General features: G+C 39.6%; 1 protein-coding gene across 1 annotated transcript; it reads right to left on the minus strand.

Annotated features, from left to right (window-relative positions):
- Positions 1-7,622: 7,622 nt before the first annotated feature.
- Positions 7,623-23,127, minus strand: LOC124290150 (protein arginine N-methyltransferase 7-like). The gene is made up of 15 exons (XM_046726842.1): positions 22,903-23,127; positions 22,473-22,509; positions 21,471-21,620; positions 20,469-20,577; positions 19,818-19,884; positions 19,707-19,773; positions 18,577-18,797; positions 17,497-17,680; positions 16,560-16,687; positions 15,524-15,650; positions 13,778-13,858; positions 13,217-13,354; positions 11,045-11,281; positions 10,232-10,386; positions 7,623-8,877 (listed from the first exon to the last, which is right to left on the minus strand). Exons 1-15 carry the CDS (start codon positions 23,067-23,069, stop codon positions 8,751-8,753), a joined length of 1,995 nt encoding a protein of 664 aa, XP_046582798.1. The 5' UTR covers positions 23,070-23,127; the 3' UTR covers positions 7,623-8,750.
- Positions 23,128-25,462: the final 2,335 nt, after the last annotated feature.

Here is a 25,462-nt window from a genome sequence, read left to right on the forward strand (position 1 = left end):
CCTTATTCAGACTAATCCACCTTTGATCAGATTCAGCATATGAGCAGTAGTTAAGGTGTTGATGTATCAACTTCATTTTACTGTCAAAACACTTGCAGAATTTGAAACTTGGTTGGCACCTGTCATTGTATCCCAAATTAGTAGATCGATGCTCATGCTGTTGATCACTGGATTGTCTGGTCCTGACTTGATTATTTACAGACCGCCGCCATAAAGCAGGAATATTGCTGAGTGCAGCGTTAAACTAAATTTCGCTCCCCTCACTCCCTCCCTCCCGCACTCACTAGTGCAGCATAAAACTAAACTTCGCTCACTCACTCACTGCCAGCTGACAGGGTAAAGTTCGTGGTCCGTGGACCCAGGAATCATCAGGTGGATGGATCGAACCCTATCACATCCCTGAGAAAGTTTTAGCATATAAAGCCTGTTGCTGTATCTGTTTACAGATACTTATCAATCAATCATTCATCAGTATTTTAAAGGTCACATGCAACAAAAAAATCAAACATAATTAAAACACAATTATCACTTATTCATGACATATAATATACATTGCTGGTTATGAAAAAACATATAATCAAAATTATAAGCGTACAATCGCAAATCAAAAGTGCAATATTTTGTACTTGGGTTTACTTCCCAAGAAACGAAGCAGCCGGGATACCGAACCCAGTCAGAGCGGGTGGCTGTGCACTCAAGTGTCACGGCTGGTTCATTAGCAGATGCCCTCACGGCTCATTGTGTGTGTATGTAGAGATGTTGGGTTTTGTAAATACATGCTCATTTTTTGTGTATAACATTTTGTAATCAACAAACATCATAACATGTCATGTGAACAAGTATCACACCTGCTTGTCTGTGTAATTACATAATGTGACAGAGACCGAACTCGGGTCATAAATCAATGCGTTTTTGTTTATGGTGTGTAGCCTGATAGGTGTTAAGTTCAAATTGCATGTGGTCAGTGATCGAAGTTGTTTATTGAATATTGTCATTAGCAGACAGGCAGGCAGACAAATAGGTGTCAATAAAACAGACATTGAGTTTTATCTGTGACAACGACATATCTATATCACAGTTAGAAATTCTGTCAACGCTAAATAATGACATTGCTTTTAAGTATCGAACTGAGAAAGTGACTCGGTAAGAAGAACGTGTGGTGAAATAGACAAATGAAATTATACAAACAGTTAACCTACTGTCATAACATATAAAAAGCTCGCGCCTGTGAAATATAAAAAAACATTAGAAAAATAGCTCACACCAAAGCCTTCTCCGAGTATTCACCGGACAACCCGCTTCCAACCTGCGCGAACCTATTTCACTGCGCATGTGCAATGAGCGCAGCCCAGCTGTTGAAACCACTTGAATTCCCCCAAGCGCTGGGGGAAAGTTAGTGCATCGTTTGAACTACGATTTCGTGCGGTTTTTTCATCGCGTTATTTTTCAACTTTTTAAGTTGAATTTGCATTTTTGATGATTTGTTTCGGTAAGTCCATACCGAAAGGTATCAGAACCTGCAAAGTTGTGTTTTACATTGCTGATTGTGAAAAAAGAAATAAACAAAATTATAAGCGTACAATCGCAAATCAAAAGTACAATATTTTGTACTTGAGTTTACTTCCCTCGAAACGAAGCACCCGGGAGACCGAACCCAGTCAGACCGGGTGGGTGTGCACTCAAGTGTAACGAAGTCTTTCCATTGGCTGGTTCATTTGCCGATACGCTGAGGGCTCATTGTGTGTGTGTATATAGAGATGATCTGTTTGATTGACAATTTAAAAGTATTGTGAGTAATAAGAAAGTAAGATTCTTTATGGATAACAACTTCTTTAATTGTATATATATGCGACGTTTCGGTATGGATTCTTATACCGTTGTCAAGCAACGTTCGTCCAAGTACAAAGCAGGACTTGAAACTGACAATCTGAGTTTGCACCGGTTTCCGTCTGATCCATTCATCCGAGAAAAATGGATGCAGTTTGTTTGCAACCCCACCACCCACAGACATAATAACATGTCATGTGTACAAGTATCACGCCTGCCTGTCTGTGTAATAATATTACATAATGTGACAGAGACAGAACTCAGGTGCACGAGCCATAAATCAATTTATTTTGTTTATGGTGTATACCCTAATAGGTGTTAAGTTCAAATTGCATGTGTACAATGATTGAAGTTGTGTATTGCATATTGTCAGTAGCAGACAGGCAGGCTGACACACAGGTGTTAAGAAAACAGATAGGCAGACACATAAGTGTCTTTAAAACAGACATTGAGTTTTGTCTGTGACAGAGACAGCTTATCACAATCAACATATTTTTCTGTTTCCATAGACATGTATTAAAATATACTGCAACCAAGTATGGGACCAGTGTAGTTTTATTACTGCAGACCCAAGATGCTTGTAATCACAAGAAACATCTTTTGTTCTCCAACTTCGACCACAGCGATAATCCTTGCACGCATCACTTGCTGTGTTTTTACGAGTCGCCTTCCCGGTTCAAGCCGCGCGAACCTAATCATTGCGCATGCGCTAGGGGCGCAGCGCAGCACAGCTGTTGAAACCAATTTTCACCCCAGCGCTGGGGTGACATCGTTTGAACTTCGATTTCGCTTGCGTGCGCGCGTGCGTGTGTGCGTGCGTGTGTGTGTGGTTTCATCGCGTTATTTTTCAACTTTATAAGTTGAATTTGCATTTTTGATAATTTGTTACTATAAGTCCATACCGAAAGGTATCAGAATCTGCAAAGTTGTGTTTTGCGTTGCATGTGACCTTTAACACTAAGTCTTTGTAACACAGATCTCTTAGAGAGAATTTGCAGTGGATAAGGACATAATATTTTCGTGATGTTTTGTTCACGGAATTATCAAAAACAATGATAGTCAAAACATTTGTGACAAACGCGCACCTGGCCAGTGAATATACGCCATTGTTTTGTCTATAAAACTACATAAACAAATTCAATGAACAAGACAATTCCTTTTAAAATCTGTGCATATACATTTCATGAAGTAAATAAATAAATCATTTTTATCAATTTTGTCAGTTTTACTTAGGTTTAAAATACTAAATGTTGATAATGAAATTAGTTTCATGAAAACATATCTGAACGATACGCAAATTATACATGAATACTAAAAGTGTAATCCACAGGACAGTGTGATTGTGGGAAGTAGGGAGGGGAATCCCCGAATTTAATGAGACTATTTACATTAGGACGTCATTAGATAATGATACGCTAATAAGTGTTTGATACAACCGTCTTTAATGTTGCCATTAACTAATGATGCATTTAGGGTTTAATGTATCATTAGGGTTTAATGTTGACATTAGTCAATGAAGCAATGATACAACCGGATCCTGCTAATGTAATCTGAGACCTGTGAAGATCCTGGTTAGAGCTGGTCTTCAGAACAAATGCTTATCAAAGGTTTGGTGGGTTTGTTGTTTAACGTCGCAGTAAGCAATATTCCAGCTGCATAGTGGCAGTTCCGGTGGCGGTGGCGCATCCCATGTGTGTGGAATAGCCATGTGATCCAGTGTGTGGTATAGCCATGTGATCCAGTGTGTGGTATAGCCATATGACATAGTGTGTGATATAGCCACGTGATCCCCTGTGTGGTATAGCCATGTGATCCAGTGTGTGGTATAGCCATGTGATCCAGTGTGTGGTATAGCCATATGACATAGTGTGTGATATAGCCACGTGATCCCCCTGTGTGGTATAGCCACGTGATCCCGTGTGTTGTATAGCCACGTGATCCCCTGTGTGGGGTATATCCATGTGATCCTGTGTGGTATGTATATCCATGTAATCTACTGGTTGGACGACGCTTCCTGGAGGTCCAGGTGGGCATTGACCTCCCCAAGGCCATGTTGACAATGCTTGACCAGCAGGAGAAGGACTTCTCCGACTTGCCGGACAAGTGATGGGGAACGCCATCATCACCCAGCAGACACCAGAGACCAATTGTCCGATGTAGTCCAGCAATATGAACATTGTTTTGTTACCAATGACATTGTATGTACTCCTTTTTAGCGGTCAAACACATGCTTCTGGAGTGAATAGAAAGAACCATAGATGTCACATTTTGCATTGATCGGGTTCATGAGTATTATCCCCAGCAACGCGTTTACGGGGGGTATTAAAATGGACTCTGTCCGTCCGTCCTTCCGTGCACATCTTTTCCGGAGCATAACTCTAAAACCGTTCAATATTTCTTCACCAAACTTGGCACATAGATAGATCTGGTGGTCTACTGGTGCCTTTTGGTAGTTTTGGATTTCTGAATATAATATATTTTGCATTTCCATGGCATCTAGTTTGACAGACTAAAAGTGGTAGTGTGACAGAACTAAAACCGTTCACTATTTCTTCACCAAACTTGGTAAATAGATAGGTCTAGTGGGGTACTTGTGCCTTCTGGTAGTTTTGGATTTCTGAATAAAGTGTTTTGGGCGTTTCCATGGCAACAAGTTTCACTTTGACTGAAATTGGTGGTAGTGCTCTTTTCTGGAGCAGAACTTAAAAACTGTTCAGTTTCATCACGAAATTTCATACATAGGTAGGTCTAGTGGTGAACCTGGTGCCTTTTGCTAGTTTTGGATTTCTGAATAAAATATTTCTTGCATTTCCATGGCAACAAGTTTGACTTTGACTGAAATTGGTGCTAGTACTCTTTTTCCGGAGCAGAACTCTAAAACCGTGCAATGTTTCTTCACCAAACTTGGCATTTAGATAGATCTGGTGGTGAACTGGTGCCTTTTGGTATTTTTTGATTTCTGAAAAAAATATTTTTGGCGTTTCCTTGGCAACAAGTTTCACTTTGACTGAAATTGGTGGTAGTGCTCTTTTCCGGAGCAGATCTTAAAAACTGTTCACTGTTTCATCACGAAATTTCATGAATAGGTAGGTCTAGTGGTGAACTGGTGCCTTTTGGTACTTTTGGATTTCTGAATGAAATGGAGGTGGGTGGTGGGGTGTGCGTTTCCATGGCAACAATTTTGGCTTCAACTGAATTTGGTGGTAGTGCTCCTTTCTGGAGCAGAACTTTGAAACCTTTCAGTACTCTCCTTCCACTTTTATATACACACCAAAACATTTGACATAATCATAAGTCGTAGACATATTCATGAAGAGTATTTTGTCATTGCGGGGGATATTGATGACTTTGTCTTCTTGTTGACATTCAATTACAAATGTTAAAATTACAATGGTTAGTTTTCAGTCTATTCCAGTTCAGATTTCCCCAGGATCAAGTCTTATGTACATTCAAGCTTTCAAAATCTGGACACCATTGTGGCATAATTGTAACTTGCAACAGTAACTGTATTACTGGAAACTCCTGGGAAACTGCTTGTGCTTTTGCTACTTGCCAGTGTTAGTGTTCTGTATGTGTTGTAACAATATTTCGTCTATTAAGGGAAGCATTTTTTGTTTGATGTTGTTGTGTTTAGTCCTGTTTATGTTTTATAGAAATAGGAAAGACTGTTCAGGTGAGAATACAGTACAGTTTCATATACTGAAGAAGCCAAGGCTCTGTCCCACAAAGAGATATTAACATTAGGATACTACTACACTTGTGACAGTGGTAGGGCTAAGATCACTTTGTGGGTGGGGCCCTGATGCCAGTTCCAGTAACGCTCATCCTACTGTTAAGATTACTGTTTGAAGGCCAAGAGTTGGATGTGGCGTATTGTGCAGATTAAACAACTGATCAAATTTATTATATGGTTTATCAATGGGAGCAAATATTTTGGAGTGAGGACAAGATGGGTGATTGGGTCTTGTGAGGTCATGTGGAAACATTTAGAATAAGGACCATTGTTTCAGCTGACAAGACGGGTGGTTGGGTTTTGTGAGGTCATGTGGAAATCAGGGCTCCAGATAATTTTCAACATCAGGAGTACAGACTCATTATTTGTTCAATATAAGAGTACTGTAAATGATTCTAAGACCTTTCACCATTGCTGTAGTGCGTATCTGATACGTTTTCTAAATTATTTCCTGCTGTATCGTGTATATTTTCTATCCGTACATACGTCGATACGGCCGTTATCTGAAGCCCTGGGAAATATTTAGAATGAAGACAGTCGTTTCAGCTGACAAGATGGGTGATTGGGTTTTGTGAGGTCATGGAAACATTTAGAATAAAGACCAATGTTTCAGTTGTTTAACAGGTTCACAGATTCAACTCAGATTTGATAATTAATAGATAATAAAAGACCACCTTGAAGTTAATGTTTTGCATTGGCGGAGCCAAGGGGGGTCCGAAACACACAGACACACATTCCTGGATCCGCCCATGCCTCACCTACAGTTTCTGCCTCAAATCCAAAACTTGAAAGTTGCTTTAAACGTAGCCGAGAGCTTAAAAAAAAAAGCTGTAACTTTTTGCTGAATATTGCATTAAAAGAGACTGTGGGCCTGAGCTGACTTTGATTATGGCATATTTGTTGATAAAAAATAATGCCCCTTGTGAGTAAATTGTGTTCTCAGTTGTATATTAAGCACTAACTTTCACTAGTGACTATGACCATGTAAATTTATATATCAACCATGGATATAGAAGCATTTAATACTGTTAAAAGAACTGTTTTTTGATGAGCTGAAAATGGTATGTAAAACATATTAAAGCAATAAGAGACATTCAGAGTATACATACACACAAAGTATTAATATACATATATTTTACTGTGAAACTTTTGCCTTTGATACATTAACTGCAGGTTGTTATTTGTCTGCATTATGTGTGTTGTTCTTGTTATCAGTAAAATATATAATCGTCAGGTTTTGTGTTCAGTTTCACACAACCCATCAGTAACTCATGCTTGTCGTAAGAGGCGACTAACGGATCGGTTGGTCAGGCTCGCTGACTTGGTTGACACGTCATGGAATCCCAACTGTTAGATCAATACTCATGATGTTGATCACTGGGTTGTCTGGTCCAGACTCGACTATGTACACATAGCTGGAATATTGCCGAGTGCTGTGCAAAACTAAACTCACTGTTTCACAGAAGGATTTAAAGTTAAGAAATTACTGTGTATTCCAGGCCAGGTGTGACAGCTTGATGATTGGGCTGCAAAGACCATTAAGTAATAAAGTTAAACTAATAAAAAATGATTATTTAGTTATTATTATTATTATCATTATTACATATTAAGATTTTGTTCTGTACTGCTTGGGGCATGGTTAGGTAGCCTAGTGGTTAAAGTGTTCGCTTGTCACACCGAAGACCCGGGTTCGATTCCCCACATGTGTTGACACCTCGTCAACTACTCTAGTATTGGGACTGACTTACTGAGTTTGGGTGTACGCCGCTTTTAGCAATATTCCAGCAACATCACAGCCCGGGACACCAGAAATGGGCTTCACACATAGTACCCATGTGATGATTCGAACCCAGGTCTTCAGTGTGACGAGCCACTGCTTTAACCACTAGGCTACCCCACCGCCCCTCTAGTATTGGGAGAGAGTCTTGTTAACACCTGTTGGGAAAACGAAGACTAATGTTTTTGCAGAAATTTCCAAATAGTATTTAACACGAGTAAAACAGGTCATGGAATTTTAGTTTGAGTTTCCATGTGCTTTAAACCTAACAGGAAGTTATTAAAGTCACGGAGGAATATCATTTTTATACCATCATTATATTTTGATAAAGTTACAATGACAGGACAATAAAACCTAACCATCAGACATATTTCATACTTGATTTACCACCTCCCCTAATTTGATCATACTGGATGATGACGAACCTAAATCAGAGCTCACCTGAGATTCTAACCCATGGTCATGTTCCTGGTACAACCAAGGGATGTAACTCTGCATGGAAATCAGGGCACCTTGGATGACAGTCAATTACACAACTTTACCACTTGACATAATGACAGACAATTAAGGCATATATGCAGATGACCCAGAAAGTCTTGGCTGCCTGGCCATCGAAGAGATATTTATACATGAAAACAAAAACATAAAAATAGGGGTCTGTGAATAGTGATGGATATATCCAAAGTGTACCCTTGCGTCAACCCGACAAAAGTACTAGAATCTGTACTTTACTAAGAAAGTGTAATCCCAAATTTAACATATGTTACTGGAAATTATGATGAAAGATCAGATATGATCATATGAATGACAGTTGGACTTTCATCTCAAACTGATATGTGTTGACCAGTGATTGAGTTGGTGTGGTCGTATGCCACTTTTAGCAATATTCCAGCAATAATATCACAAGGGGGTGGCAGAAAGTACCTTCGCACATTGTACCAATTAATTTTGGACATATTTCAGCCTTCTCTATGCTTTTGATGTTGTTGCAATCATGTGGTTGTTAAAACAAATGAAAAGTCAAGTTCTATTTCACATTTTTAAAAGTTTTGCTCAATTCTAAAATGATGTTGATATTGTCGGCAGCCCTTTTTTGTCCAGCTCTTCTCGTCTTGATCGTTGACTTGAGACTCCATTCTTGGTCCTAATTCCTACAGCTTTGAAGCTCATCACAGCCTGCTGTTAATAAAACACTTAAACAAAAATAACTTAACAAAACAGTCGGGTAAAATATGGAGTTATATTTAGCAGCTTGTTCCCTTCATATATTGGACCTTACTTGAACCGTCAAACCACATTCAAGTTTTAAAACAGAAGTCAAATTCCCCTGTTTGTGGGTTAAACTGGATCTGGAGTGAGATGGTGTGTCCGGCACTGACGATGCGAGGAGTTTTCAGCAGATGCACTCCCTGCCTAGTGTAGTAATCCCAGTCCACATTCTCCCCGACTCGGAGACTTGTTCGTGGACCCGTGGTCACGGTCCCTGTGTCCCTGAACTTCGTACTCTGTCCACAGAGCAATACCATTCAGGCAGCCATTCCTGTAAGTAAAACATGGCTGATGTTATCTCATTAACACTCGTCACATTGCCAATATTTCACAGGGTTGTACACACTATTCTCCATCATCTGTGAAGAGTGAGTGAGTATGGTTTTATGCCGTTTTCCAGCAATTTTATGGCGAGGAACACCAGAAATGGGCTTCACACATTGTACCCATGTGGGGAATCAAACCTGGAACTCAGAGTGACGAGTGGATGCTTAACCACTAGGCTACCCACTGCCTCCATCTGTGAAGACATACAACTGAAATGTGATGTATAAATTTACAAGTGTTGTAACAAGCCTCAAAATATAACAAAGTCATGTAGATCATCAAGCCCTAGTTTCCTTGCATCCTTGATAATCTCCAGGGTATACGTTACGATAAATCTTTCTTCCCCACCAAATCTGAGTCGCACTGCTAACAAACTTTCGCGGCTGCGACTGCTATCCTTGTTGACACTGGCAAGCTCGGTTGTAATGGCGGCTTATCTGATTGGCAACTGTGAGAATGCCAGCAAAGGGAGGTAATAACATCATTGGCTCGAGCTGTAGATGCATCCAGAGTATAGTGGAGATTTATCGGAACGTATACCCTGGAGATTATCGAGGATGAACTCCTTGTACATGTTGAATTAACTTTGTGAGAACCCTGTGGGTGCCTGACACTGTAACAAGTCATAGTTTATAACTAGAGTGGGTGAGTGAGTTTAGTTTTACGCCACACTCAGCAATATTCCAGCTATTTGGTGATGGTCTGTAAATAATCAAGTCTGGACCAGACAATCTAGTGATCAACAGCATGAGCATCGATCTGCGCAATTGGGATACGATGACATGTGTCAACCAAGTCAGCGAGCCTGACCACCCGATCCTGTTAGTCGCCTCTTGCGACAAGCATGGGTTCCTGAAGATCAATATTCTAACCCAGATCTTCACGGGTCTTATAACTAGAGGGTTACATGAGAATTATTGCAGATGTAATCTCAACACTTACTGGCTTTACACTTATTGTAATGAGGCAGTGGTGTTAATTAAATTTTATACGTTGTTCTACATAATAAAGAAGTTGATATCCATAAAATTTCCTTCTTTAAATACTGAATGAGGTCTTTGAATGGCATTCCAAAGTAATACACATGAGGAAGAGAATTTTATGGATGTCAATTTCTTTTTTATGAGGAAATGTTCCATAAAATCGTCCTCCCTAAACACTGAATGGTGTCTGAGGTATGCTCACGAAAAAATGATGGAAGGATGGAGTCTGTTTCTGTATCACTGAGCTTGTACAGGGGATAATTCAATCATTTTGACATGAAACTCAGAAATATTTAGAGCATCAGCACTGCTTACGTTTCTATTTGTAGTTCCACACTGGCTTCAACACTCTTCCCCTTCAAGTCCTTGCAGTGAAGCTGGACGACATCAACAGCGGAGGACAGCGCTTTGCCAGGATACTCCCACAGCGGCTGTGGCTCAACGTTACTGTCCGATATATCAGACGAACTCTGTCAAAACAGACAGGAGTCACGAAAAGATGACAAATCTTCCAAACCCAACAAATTTGAAAAAATTAAACCAAATCTACGTTATCCAGTGATCAACAGCATGAGCATCTTACTACACAATTGGAACCGATGACATGTGTCAACCCAGTCAGCAAGCCTGACCACCCGATCCGGTTAATCAAATCTTATGATAAGCATGGGTTACTGAAGACCAAATCTAACCCGGATTTTCATGGGTCGATATTGATATGGAAACATACCACGGTAATAATCACTTGAATGTAATATCATGTGAACTTATAAAATAACTTTCCAATATTTGCCCATGAACAACAAACAGGGACTGCACATTTTTAGGCCCTGGGGTTAATTACAGATTGCTATTATTTTAATTGTTTACCCTTTAGTCAGAAATAAAACCTCGGTATTAAAATGGAAAAGGCAAAAAACATGATACGAAAACGAATAACACAACTTGAAAGAAACAATTCTCAAACATGGAATGAGAGAACACTTTCACAAAAGAATGATTTTCTTTTCCAAATTAAAAATGATGAATCAAGGACAGGACAATCCTCAGTTTTAAACTTTTATCAACTTGTATGATATATTTTAAATCAAAAGACTTTGATGACTTTCTGTACATCTTGGCACCTACTTCAATTAATCGGTCAAACTCTGTAATATCGAAGCCCTCACAGACACCGACAGGAGCCCGAATCTTCCACAGGTGGTCAAAGTCCATAGCGACAGCTTTTATCACCATCCTCCCTGGCAGAACGACAGCATCAGCAGCAAGGTGAGCTTCAAGGTCGGAAATGGCGTACCACACGTGCACATTGTGCCACGGCAACACGGAGGAGGAGAAATAGGGTTCGCCTACAACTACATCCACCTACAAATAGAACAATATTTTGTTTCAAACTTCACATGTTAAAGAAAGATTTAAATACTGGGTTATAACTTATTACTTCAACTAATCTGAATAATGAATATAGGGTTTAACCCTTTTGTATAATCTTGTTCCATTTTTTCCCAGGCAATTCAATTACTTATTAAATTAGTTTGTTTTGGGACATACTAGTACATTACAAAAAAGGATCAGTCCAAAATGATAAATACAATCTGATCAACAGAAACTCCAAGCCATTGGTTTATGTCACTGACAAGCAAATCTATTATCATTGACCCACGATTTATTGCTAAGCCATAGAATCATTACTTACAGACACCCAAGTTACCTGAACAAAGATTCAAAGATTAAAACAACTGAATGTTTCCTAACATTCTCAACTGCCTATTTGCACTTCTTAATACTTTTTCCCCAAATTGAGAAACATTTATGAATTTCACATTCCATGTTCCAAATCCTCAGTGTATTTTTTAGGGGTGGGTATTGCGCAGAATTTTCATATTGCAATATATTGCGATGCGGAAACATATATTGCGATATGTATTGCAATATATTGCAAGGATTATTTTGTTTAACAAAAACTACTTATAATCGAGTTAATGCTTGATTATAAAGCAAAAACACAACAAAATCACTATGATTGATTAACCTTTTATAAAAACTTTTAATCATGACAAAATAAAAATGTAAGTAATATTTGGCACTAATGAAACAGGGAAATACCTTAACAATCCAGTTAAATGTAATTTTCACCACGATCATTCCCACCACCCTTACCACAATTTCCACAATCATCAAGATTTTCCGAGTGTTACGAAGTTTTCCGAATGCATGTCAAAATACCGGTTTTCAATCAGCAATACGTATCGTTTTCATGTCTGAACTGGTAAATACCGGTAAACTGGTTATATTGCGCAGCCCTAGTTTTTTTACAGAAAGGTATCACAAGTTAGGAAATAATTCCGAGGTCTCAGTATTTTCAGTCTTCTCAACACCTAAACAGGAACAGCTGTAACACAAATGGAGACCACTAAAGATTCTCAAGACAAACAGGAACAATACTCCGCAAGTTATGTTCCAGCTCCTTCTGGCTTTTCTCAAAAAATCCCCAGCACTGATACATGTCATCAATGTAAAAACCTGATAGAATGATCAGGATCAGGGACTTGTTGCCGAGACAACATGGTTTGTCTTTTACTATATCAATAACTTGTGTAACTGTAAAATATACAACAACAATCAAATAAATTTCCCCTTATCATAAAGTGCAGAGATGCCAACCCCAAAGTGTTGCAAATACATGTAGTAGTGTCAAGGATCAAAATTAGTAGTTTGACCATAAAATTAGTAGTCATCTAAATGTTTAAAATCAAGAGTGAAGCTTCAATTTCACATTCCGGTTTCGTATAATCGAACGGAAGGAACGGTCACGTGGTTAAATCATTCAGATTGGATCATCATTTTCCGCCAGTACACAATAAGTGGGTCAAATCGCAAAAGTATTGAAATCAGCTTCAGATTTCTGATAGACAATTTTGCTAAAATTACGCTTGTTACTTGCAATGATTCCAGTTCAAATATGTCATTAAATTTGATGAATGGAAGATAAGTGAAGTCCGAAAATGTATTAAATCGACAAAAATATATGTTTTTGTCTATATATCCGAATTTTAATTAATTTTCTTCAAATTTCTTAGAATTTCTAGTGCAATCGTATTGGCGTAGTTTGAGGCTAAAATTTGTAGCGACTACGATAAACTCATAGAGGTTGGCATCTCTGAAAGGGGTATGTCAGGATCACACCTGTGCTAGCAGGTTACATAGAACTGAAACTCTTCATAAGAGCATTGAATCCAACACCTGCTCACTCACTCACTCACTCACTCACTCACTCACTCAACGTTCCACTGTTTGTACCTGCAGGTTGTCCAGGTCATTCCGGTTAATCTCATGTGGCTGTTTGTCGATGACAGTGACTCGATCTCTGAGACTGTTATGCTGGATGAGAGTATCAGTGATTTTCTTGTACATGGGGTTCGTCTCAATCACAAACACCTGGAAACAAAATCAGGGACAATATCTGGTTTGCAGTGTCACAAAATATAAAGAAAACATCAACAGTCTTGTGATTTATTTCTCTCTCTTTTTCTCTCTGCGACAAGATAACTCGGAAAAGACATACTTTGACAAGACTTTTCTGTTGAACCATTTCAATTTTTGTTGTTGAGCCTGAAGCAAAACAAATGTATGAACTTTTTCACTTGCTGAATTTCATTATCTTTGCCTTCCTAAATTACATCAAAACAGAATCCTTAATATTGTTTCTTTATACAAATGAACTATTTCATTCACTCAGATAAGATATGCATTACCTTCCTTGCTCTTGAGGCGGCCATCAATTACATCAAAACAGAATCCTTAATATTGTTTCTTTATACAAATGAACTATTTCATTCACTCAGATAAGATATGTATTACCTTCCTTGCTCTTGAGGCGGCCATCACAGACAGCAGGCTTCCATCGCTGATGCACAGACATACACTGGTCTCCTTTACATGCTGTAACACAAACATACAGTATCATGATCCATCAGTGTAACACAGGCATATAGTGTCATGATCCACCAGTGTAACACAATCATACAGTGTCATGATCCACCAGTGTAACACAAGTATACGTCATGATCCACCAGTGTAATAAGCAGTGTGTCATGATCCACCAGTGTAACACAAGTATACAGTGTCATGAACCACCAGTGTAACACAAGTATTCAGTGTCATGAACCACCAGTGTAACACAAGTATTCAGTGTCATGATCCACAAGTGTAACACAAGTATTCAGTGTCATGATCCACAAGTGTAACACAAGCATACAGTGTCATGATCCACCAGTGTAACACAAGTATACAGTGTCATGAACCACCAGTGTAACACAAGTATTCAGTGTCATGATCCACAAGTGTAACACAAGTATTCAGTGTCATGAACCACCAGTGTAACACAAGTATACAGTGTCATGAACCACCAGTGTAACACAAGTATTCAGTGTCATGATCCACAAGTGTAACACAAGCATACAGTGTCATGATCCACCAGTGTAACACAAGTATACAATGTCATGATCCACCAGTGTAACACAAGCATACAGTGTCATGATCCACAAGTGTAACACAAGTATTCAGTTTCATGATCCACCAGTGTAACACAAGTATACAATGTCATGATCCACCAGTGTAACACAAGTATACAATGTCATGATCCACCAGTGTCACACAAGCGTACAGTGTCATGTTCCACCAGTGTAACAAGCATAGTGTCATGATCCACCAGCAAAACAAACAGTGTCATGATCCACAAGTGTAACACAAACATACAGTGTCATGATCCACCAGTGTAACACAATCATACAGTGTCATGATCCACCAGTGTAATAAGCATAGTGTCATGATCCACAAGTGTAACACAAGTATACAGTGTCATGATCCACCAGTGTAACACAATCATACAGTGTCATGATCCACCAGTGTAACACAATCATACAGTGTCATGATCCACCAGTGTAACACAAACATACAGTGTCATGATCCACCAGTGTAATAAGCATAGTGTCATGATCCACAAGTGTAACACAAGTATACAATGTCATGATCCACCAGTGTAACACAATCATACAGTGTCATGATCCACCAGTGTAACACAATCATACAGTGTCATGATCCACCAGTGTCACACAAGCATACAGTGTCATGTTCCACCAGTGTAACACAAGCATACAATGTCATGATCCACCAGCAAAACAAACAGTGTCATGATCCACAAGTGTAACACAAACATACAGTGTCATGATCCACCAGTGTAACACAATCATACAGTGTCATGATCCACCAGTGTAATAAGCATAGTGTCATGATCCACAAGTGTAACACAAGTATACAGTGTCATGATCCATCAGTGTAACACAAACATACACTGTCATGACCCACCAGTTTAACACAAGCATACAGTGTCATGTCCACCAGTGTAACAGACAGTGTAATGATCCACCAGTGTAACACAAGCATACAATGTCATGATCCACCAGTGTAACACAATCATACAGTGTCATGATCCACCAGTGTAACACAAGCATACAAAGTCATGATCCACCAATGTAATATTACAATGATAGCGGAATCCACCAGTGATATCAAAACTTGAAGACGAAGAGATCCTCCCGTACCTACCTTCTTCAGAGCAGCCTTGAGGATACTAACTCGGTGTGGGTCACCCATCATCCCGATACGTGTCCGACTCAGAGTCGTGTGGAAAGCACAGGTACACAATGGCCGCTCCAATACCTGTGATGTATCTCTGGAACAAATAGGACATCCTGAAGCACCTGACCACCCAATCCACACAGTATATCCTGTTGCCTAACCACCCAATATATCCTGTTGCCTAACCACCCAATCCACACAGTATTTCCTGTTGTCTAACCACCCAATCTACACAGTATATCCTGTTGCCTAACCACCCAATCTACACAGTATATCCTCTTGCCTAACCACCCAATCTACACAGTATATCCTGTTGCCCAACCACCCAATCTACACAGTATATCCTGTTGTCTAACCACCCAATCTACACAGTATATCCTGTTGCCTAAGCACCCAATCCACACAGTATATCCTCTTGCCTAACCACCCAATCCACACAGTATATCCTCTTGCCTAACCACCCAATCCACACAGTATATCCTGTTGTCTAACCACCCAATCCACACAGTATATCCTGTTGTCTAACCACCCAATCTACACAGTATATCCTGTTGCCTAACCACCCAATCCATGAGACATCCTGTAGCTGGTGACTAACGGGATCAGGTACCCCAATCGCTTAGAGGTTACCAAATGGATCAAGTTCTGCCACTTGACTTATTGTATATTATCATACACCAATTTCCTGGATAGATTCTCTTGATCACTGGATTGTCTGGTCCTGATTTGATTATTTACAGACTGATGTCATATAGCTGGAATATTGGTAAGTGCTGCATAAACAACAAACCAACCAACTGACCAACATATCTGTACAGGGTGTCCTGTAGGCTGACCACCAAATCTTTTTGGACATCTCTTGGTCTTATAACAAAGTTAGGCCACTCGGGACCTATTTTAATCTAAAGTGGCTAAATATCTGATGATCTTGTGTCTGATAAAGAAACTATAAAGGCATTACCTGATTACCTGAGACAAAGTAATTCCCAAATTCAATACCTACCCTTGCTTAGTGGCATCAAACCAGAGACTGTATTCGTCATGGCAACTGACAAGTGTGAAAGGTTCACTCTTAGTCACAGGTAAGGGATTGCTGGGGTAGTAGATAGCCTGCATCCAGTGATCCCGCCACTGCAACACAGACATCATCATCATCATCATCACTACCAACAACATCATAATCACCAGAGGTGAGGTGAGGTGAAATTGGGTTTAACGTTGTGCTTGAGAATATTTCGCTCATATGACGACGTGTATGCGTGTGTATGTGTATGTGCGGCTGCTTGTACTAGCCCAGACTGAAGCTGGTTTTATAGTGCTAGCCCATTGAGATACCAAGCCGCAGTGAAGCATGAATACCCAACTGCGACACATTATACTCCGAGCCGACCAGTCCTTGTTGTATCCATTAATGCCGAGCGCCAGGCAGGGACCAACAAGTACCATATTTTAATGTCTTTTGGTATGACACGGTCGGGGATCGAACCCTCGACCTTCCGCTCTCCGGGCGGACGCTCTAACCACTACACCACGGAGGCGGTACTAATCACCAGAGTAAACATCATCTTCATTATGCTGTCAAATCATTGGGGATGCAAAGACACAGAGACTAATGATTAATCACAACACGTTTTCTTCCGTACAGTCTAAGTAAACTTAGGCTCAGTATTAATGCTGTGGTAAGCTGTGTTCTGATTGGACCGTTGAAACGGTCACCTGACGCGACCTTCCACAAGGTTTTGTTAGACTCAGTATAGCAGTGTAACGAATAATACTGAGCCTAAGTTTACTTAGACTGTCTTCCGTATGACCGCTATCAGCCCTGTGTTGAACTGTTTGTTTGACTAAAAATATGGAATAAAAACATGGTACATACATAACCTGATCCAGACACTTCACCATATTTACAAGGTGACAAATATCAGTAGATATCTCCATACCGGCAAATTGCTTCCATCTGGATGGGCCCATCGAGGTGCACAGCTAAGAGTTATCTCCCCTTTGGGGTCCATCTCACAGTCCCACCACATGAAGACAGCATCCACTGCTCCATCACTGTCTGCAGACACTATGACTTCACTCCTCCGGTCAGGCTTCAGACCTCCTTTACAGTTGAAGTCAAACCTGTCAACCGAATAATCAGTTTGACCCATGGTGACTGGACAACTTCACAAATATGAATTACAGAGTATCCCTTATGATTTGACAAACACCAGAGGGAAGTACTGAAATCCCTGTTAATATGATAATCTTGCTAATGAGAAATACAGCGTAATCTTGTTAATCCAACAACCTTTCTAAAAAGGAAATAGTGAAGTCTTGTTAATCCAACATCCCTTCAAAAAGAGAAATACCATTAAAACTTTGATAATCTGACAACCATTCCATTTACAGTGGAATTTTATTAATTCAGCATCTTTTTAAGTGAGAAATACTGTCAAACCTTCTTAAGCCATCATTGTTTGAAAAGAGATATAACTGAAATCTAGCTACTCCATCATCCCTTTCAAAGAGAAATACTGTGAAATGGTTTTAATCCAAGACCCCTTCCAAAGAGAACAAGTGTATGCCACTGATATGGCAATGTCCCCCGACACTAAAGAATAGAATATTTATAACATATTTACTACTTTTTATTTTTTGGTCACATACAAGATGCTTGAAATGACTGGTGTCTGCATAATCACCCAATGTAGGCTGTCACCTAATTTGAAGACATTGGGTAGAACAGTGCATGAGATATCATGTTAACAACAGTTTGAAAAGTGTTGTGGTGACCTTGAAGGTAAGATCAAGGTCACCCAAATCGACTGGTGTCTGTGTAATCCCCCAATGTAATCTGTCACCAAATTTTAAGACATTGGGTACAACAGTGCAGGAGATATTGCGTTAACAAGAATCGGGATGTACGGACGCCACTGCATACATAGTCCCCCGATCTGCATCACGACGGGGGACAATTAGAGATAAATAACCCTTTCATACAAATAAACAGTGAAACATTGTCAATAGCCTCCTACCTAAACACCTTCAATGGCGTCGACAGCGGTGTGAACTGCTGTTCTGGTATCTGGTCCAGTTGGAGGTCGTGCAGGGACGGCGCTCCACCACACCGCGACACTGCACCTGGAACGCTGCCTTCAATGGTGGAGGTGTCAATTTGGTTCCAGCGTCGTATCAAGTCCGAGGACACCGGCTGTGCGAACATGTTATCGGCTCGGGGGATGACAATACAGTCGTCCTGACAACAGAGGAGAGATCTTGATATCGTTAAAACTCAACAGTGAAATACTGACCCTTACCTACATGACAAAGGAATGAACAAAAATGGCTTCTGGGCTAAAAAGACCAGTGCAACTTCACCTGATCACATACATAGTTTGGAATGACAGTATGGTTTTACCCAGCTTTTAGCAATATTCCAGCAGGTGACACCAGAAGTGGGCTTCACACTTTGTACCCATATGGGGAATGAAACCCAGGTCTCTGGCATGATGAGTGAACACTTTAACCACTCGGTTAACCTAACGACATATTCAAGACTATTGCACTTACAAAGCAACAATATTCAGTGATCAGATGACTTGAATAAGTGGCCGAACAAGATCAGGTTCCTTGTTGACTGTTGTATACAGAGCTCCAGATAAGATTTAGCTCACGTGGGTACTGTACCCACTGTATTTTTTTGGAGTGGGTATCATGAATGTTGAGTGGGTATTTCATTTTCCGTTACCCATTGCTTTCAAATATGTGCATATTTCAGTCATTTCACTCACCTAAGTATTACGTCATTGAGTAAGTTTACTAAGCAGGTATTGTCTGCCTCATGTCATACCTAATCAAAACCTACTTAAATATAATGGAAATGATTTCATAAAAAATCACTCATCCTATACTGACAGTACAACACTTGTCCTATACTAACAGTACAACTTGATAGGAATCGATGTCTTTTTCATTAAGCAAGCGATTTTTATAAATATACTCTGTACGCATTTGTTTTAAACTTTTTGCGTATCTAACATTTTAAATGCGTAAATGGTACGCAACAATTATATTTTCAATGCGTACTTGGAAATTTTCTGTGCGTATTTTACCCGGATACGCAGCTTATCTGGGCCTCTGTGTATACATACATCATGATACATACCACTAGCAGTTCCTTGTGAGCATGGTTGAATGTTCCTATGGCTCCAAACACTTCCGCCAATGAGGCTCTGTGGGGCATGTCATCAAACATAAAGTTATTATGTATACTGACTGACTGAGTTTGACCAGAACATTGGCTCTGTGGGCTTCACTCATTGTACCCATGTGCATGTCACCATCTAAAGATAAAGATATTATGTTTATCATGAGTTATTGTGTATGAGATATTGTTTATATCATGTGTATACAGTGTGCGAAATAGTTTCCAAATTTTGCTAGCCAGTCGGGCTCGATGTGCCTGACAGTTACTAGCCCACAAAATAATTTATTAGCCCGAAATTTAATGTAGGGTTTCTTCATTAAGCTGCTAATATGGTGACTATTTTATCAGGACATAATCTTGCATGATTTAAAAGTGTATTATAACTTAACAAGTCAGAGAGAGTGATATATTTACGAAATGACCCCGTGATAATTCATTAGCCAGTCGGGCCAGTGACTGTGGAGATTGACTGGCCCAACTGGATTTTTACTAGCCATGGGCTGGTGGGCCAGTGGCTATTTTGCACACTGTGTGTATATCAGGTGTATCACATGTACATCAAGAGTGTATCATGTATATATCAAGAGTTACTGTGAAACATGTATTAGATCTTGTTTACAGATGTGTATATCAGGATAATCATAGATCACATATTCAGTCAACATGTCAAACAATGTTGTACATTTCAAGTCCCTTGTAACTCTACACAGAATGACTCACCTGGACCTACTGTCAGTTCAGTTGATCTCTTGGGAATGAGATTAATTTTGTCCCCCAATTTATTTCTCTGCATAATCTTTGCAGCACACTTTGCCATGGGTTTGAATGCCTAGAAATACAAGAAAAGTATCAACATGAACAGATCATGATCACAGACAAGATCTTTATTTGTGGTTTATATCAATACAAAACTCCGGAATAGAGTCACAATATTCTTACCATGTCAGCTTGATGAATGAGGTGAGGTGAAATTGGGTTGAACGTCGTGCTTGAGAATATTTCGCTCATATTTCGTGCATGCGTGTGTATGTGTATGTGCGGCTGCTTGTACTAGCCCAGACTTAAGCTGGTTTTATAGTGCTAGCCCACTGAGATACCATGTCGCAGTGAAGCATGAATACCCCACTCAGACACATTATACTGACTCCGAGCCGACCAGTCCTTGTTGTACCCATTAATGCCGAACGCCAGGCAGGGACCAACAAGTACCATATTTTAACGTTCTTTTGGTATGACGCGGTCGGGGATCGAACCCGCGATCTTCCGCTCTCCGGGCGGACGCTCTAACCACTACACCACGGAGGCGGCGCTTGATGAATGAGTTCTCCTCCTTGGTCATGTAGCAAGGTGTTTGATTTTGGATGAGATTTGTGGTTCAAATCTCACCAAGTATTTCGGAAACGTTATGGATTGTCAGTCAACCATTAACTATTTTGCCAGCTTTGTATCTGCATTTTACATTCTATTCATTCTAGTAGTTAAAGGTGTAATTTGAGATACAAGATAAATATAAAATTACATAACATTATTCCTGAAGGATACTTTGACCAATGTACTTAAAGTCATGCACACATCCTGGTTGGTTGGTTGTGTTTCTGCACATAACTGTGATCAACAAGGGGAAGAGTCTATTTACTGGTTACATAGGTGTGTGAGTGCCAAAGAACACTCCAACAAATGTTATCATCTGATATTGTCCTGTTTTACATCAGTTTTTCTCACCTCACATGCAGTTACAGAGTCAGCCCCAGCTGAGGCGGCCATCATGGACAGAAGACCAGTTCCTGTTCCAATGTCAAGGACATGGGCTTTTTGCCTTTGATCATGTAGCATCTTGATGGCTATTTTCAAAGCATCATAGTACTTCTGGTTCTGCAAGGAACAGGTTCAAGTACAAATTAGTAGACAACATTCATGTATGAATTATGCAATTGTTATTACCTCTAAGAGATTTTACCTTGTCAGATAATGGAACAAATTTGATAAAATCTATGAGCAATATTGTCATGATAGCTGGAAAGTCATTACAGGGATTAATCTAGGCCTGCTCAGCCTGCAAATTCAGCTTGGGTAATCAAATTACAATTTATATTGCAACCATTAGCTCTCACTGCCACCTGCTCTGTTTATTTGCTACAGATGACATCTTGTCATGGAGTATTCTGGTCACAATCTTCATGGGTACATAAATTAATCAGATGTGATAGCCACTGACAATGATGATGATAATGCTTGCTACCATGACTAACATTCATATTAATTCATGTTGATATTAATAAGTAAGTTCCTACATGATGATAGTACATCATCCATTAGTTAATGCAATATGCCACATTCGCACATCACAATGATTAAACTCCCTTTTACAGTTGGTTCAATCTTTAACACGAAATTTAACTTGTGTCATGGGCACAACCTTTATACTGAGTGAGTATAATTTTATGCCATTCTCAGCAATATTTCAGCTATATGGCAGTGGTTTGTAAATAATCGAGTCTGGACCAGACAATCCAGTGAATAACAGCATGATCATCGATCTACACAAAAGGGATACAATGACATGTGTCAACCAAGTCAGCGAGCCTGACCACCTGATCCCGTTTAATTGTTGCCCTCACGACAAGCATTGGTTACTGAAGATCAATTCTAACCTGCTGACCACCTGTATAATTTTATGAAAATGGTAAGTAAGTTTAAGGTTTGATTGGTACATAAATTCCTTACCCTCTCTGTGTCATGCAGCATATCTGCATAAGCTGACCTGAAACAAGATTCACCTTCATCAGAACCACCAAGACGCCAATCATATGTTAATAAACAGTACTGCACTTTACCGGGCGCACTTTTCAGATTAATTAGCGCTAAGCTGTCGTTCCCTAACCACAAGGATCGTCAACTGTAATAATGTGCCTGTCCCTATATTTTCGTATATAATGGCATACCCTAACCCTAAACCCTAACCCTAAGGATCGTTTCAAACAGGAGCAGTCTGGAACAAATATTATTTGAAATAAACCAAACCGGCCATCGTCGTCTTTTTCTTAAAATATGTAATCAGGTTAAAGGAATACCTGCATATCAGTTACCATATCAGTTACTATAATAACAAAAAAACGAGAAAGAATTATATTTCCATCACGATGATGTAACTGACCTGGCTATTTCTTGGTGGTAATCATAATTTTCGTCTTGCATGATCCAGTCCATTTTGCCTGTAACTGGATTTGCATGAGAGACAAAAGTGCTCATCTTAGAGATAAATCGTGATAAAGGTTGTTCGGTTGAATACAGCAGGCGCGTCAGCACACAGACGATCAGCATTACATATTCACACGACTGACATGTTCAGCGAGATCATGTGCGCATGGAAGTCGCCATTTTGTAACATTATCGAAGGGAGGCTACTCTAATGAAACACACATATGTGCAGACCACAACAAAAAGATGACATCACACACAGACGATATGTTGTGCGCATTTCCCCATGCATAATAGTTCATTTCACAATACTTATATTTAAAAAATCTTTTTTTAATTACTGTCACAATTAAGATGCAATAAATTTCACATAGCTGAGTTGTTTCCATTACAGATGTTCTTCATGAAAGAACACCTCAGGTTTAGATATAAAATCTGGACAAAACATTACAACGGACAGACAAGCTGAATACTATACCTACCCGTATTATATACCAGGGGACTAACAAGTGTTGCATCTGTTTCCACAAATAAGACCATAAAGATACACAAAACACTAGAACAACAATAATAATAATACGATGCTTGTATCTCATCCCCGAATTTATAGTACATCGACCCGTGAAGATCCGGGTTAGAATTGGTCTTCAGCAAACCATGCTTGTCGTAAAGGGCGACTAACGGGATTGGGTGGTCAGGCTCGCTGACTTGGTTGACATACCTCATCGTATCCCAAATACGTAGACCTGTGCTCATGCTGTTGATCACTGGAATGTCTATTCAGGACTCGATTATTTACATACCGCCGTCATATAGCTGGAATATTGCTGAGTGCTGCGTTAAACAACAAACCAACCAACTACAGTGTATCACCATATCATGAATATTAACATACACTGGGGAACATAACATCAGAAGAGAGTTGAGATATAAACTTGGACCAAGGACTGTCTTTTATGTCGCTGAACCAGTCCCAAAAATACTAGGGCTGCGCAATATAACCGGTTTACCGGTATTTACCGGTTCACATATGAAAACGATACGTATTGCGATACGCTGATCGAAAACCGGTATTTTGACATGCATTCGGAAAACTTCGTAACACTCGGAAATCTTGTTGATTGTGGAAATTGTGGTAAAGGTGGTGGAAATGATCGTGGTGAAAATTACATTTAACTGGATTGTTAAGGTTTTTTCCTTGTTTCATTTGTGCCAAATATTATTTACATTTTCACTTTGTCATGATTAAAAGTTTTTATCAAGGTTAATCAAGCATAGTGATTTTGTTGTGGTTTTGCTTTATAAATCAAGCATTAACGCGATAATAAGTAGTTTTTGTTAAAAAAACATCTTGCAATATATTGCAATACATATCGCAATATATGCTCTCGCATCGCAATATGAAAATTCTCTGCAATACCCACCTCTACCAAATACTGATATTGTTTTGTGTTTCTTTTGAGAACATATGCCTCCTACCCCATCCACAAAGTCCCCTCCACTTTTGTTTCGTCCATTTTTCATGCCAACCCACACGACCTTGTAATACACGGACTGCTCCTTAGACAACCTGCTGATGGTCTTATGTGCAGTGTTAACATTTCTGAGTTTGAAATATATATTTCGAAAGAAACCCCGACTTCTGCACCAATAGCAGAGAGAAACGTTGGTTTCCCAAAAATGAAATAATTTTGATTAACGGGGGGAAATTGTGAATAGCAAACATAATCTTTTGTGTTCGATTTTTCTTTGGTTAGTTTCACTTCGAATTATTGACAATAACTGACCCGTACTGTGATTTCATATCACGCCGATGGGTACCGGTAGTCTAGTGGTTAAAGCGTTCGCTCGTCACGCCGAAGCCAGGGGTCGATTCCCGACATGGGTACAATGTGTGAAGCTCATTTCTGGTGTCCGCCGCTGTGATACTGCTGGAATATTGCTAAAAGCTGCGTTAACTAAACTCACTCACCCACTACTTCATATCAACGATATCACCATTAGTTTCTCTCTTTCTTTTTGTTGACTGTTTGTAGCAGACACATAATGTACCTAAAACGTCTGTGATTGTATTACACAGTGTCCCAATCACACGAGTTTGCTTGTTTTAGCAGTATACAACTACATAGACCCAAAATGCTTCTACCACCTGCTACCGGAAAATTAAACATTAATGACATTGTTTCAACGACTTGTAGGTCCGGTAACGTTTAAACTACTTTTTTTTAAAGCATTTTCTTATGTCTGGCAGTTCGCTGAGTGAGAGTATGGTTTCACAACCCTTTTAGCAATGTTCCAGCAATATCACGACTGGGACACCAGAAATAGGCGTCACACATGGGGAATCGAACCCGGGCCTCGCCGTCACCTCCCTTGATACGGACCGCCTCCCTCCCTAACCTTGTCTATAAAAGAAATCAGAAGGAATTGGGAATGGTTTTATTCCTTGCGTGCAAACAATGGGTTTGTTTAAAGTGTTTTAGAAACTATGCCACTTTAACAGCTGTTTTATTACA

Source organism: Haliotis rubra, unplaced genomic scaffold, assembly GCF_003918875.1.
Source record: "Haliotis rubra isolate DU_JTF1 unplaced genomic scaffold, ASM391887v1 Scf459, whole genome shotgun sequence".
Classification (NCBI taxonomy): Eukaryota; Metazoa; Mollusca; class Gastropoda; order Lepetellida; family Haliotidae; genus Haliotis; species Haliotis rubra.

Bases quoted from the DNA above. Each gene is read 5' to 3' on its own strand.
- LOC124290150 (XM_046726842.1), bottom strand. From the start codon at position 23,069: ATGCTGATCGTCTGTGTGCTGACGCGCCTGCTGTATTCAACCGAACAA. The intron at 22,510-22,902 runs GTCAGTTACATC...ATCTTGTTTCAG, and splicing joins TACCACCAAGAAATAGCCAG to GTCAGCTTATGCAGATATGC. The intron at 13,859-15,523 runs GTAGGTACGGGA...TTTGTGTTACAG, and splicing joins TCAAGGCTGCTCTGAAGAAG to CATGTAAAGGAGACCAGTGT.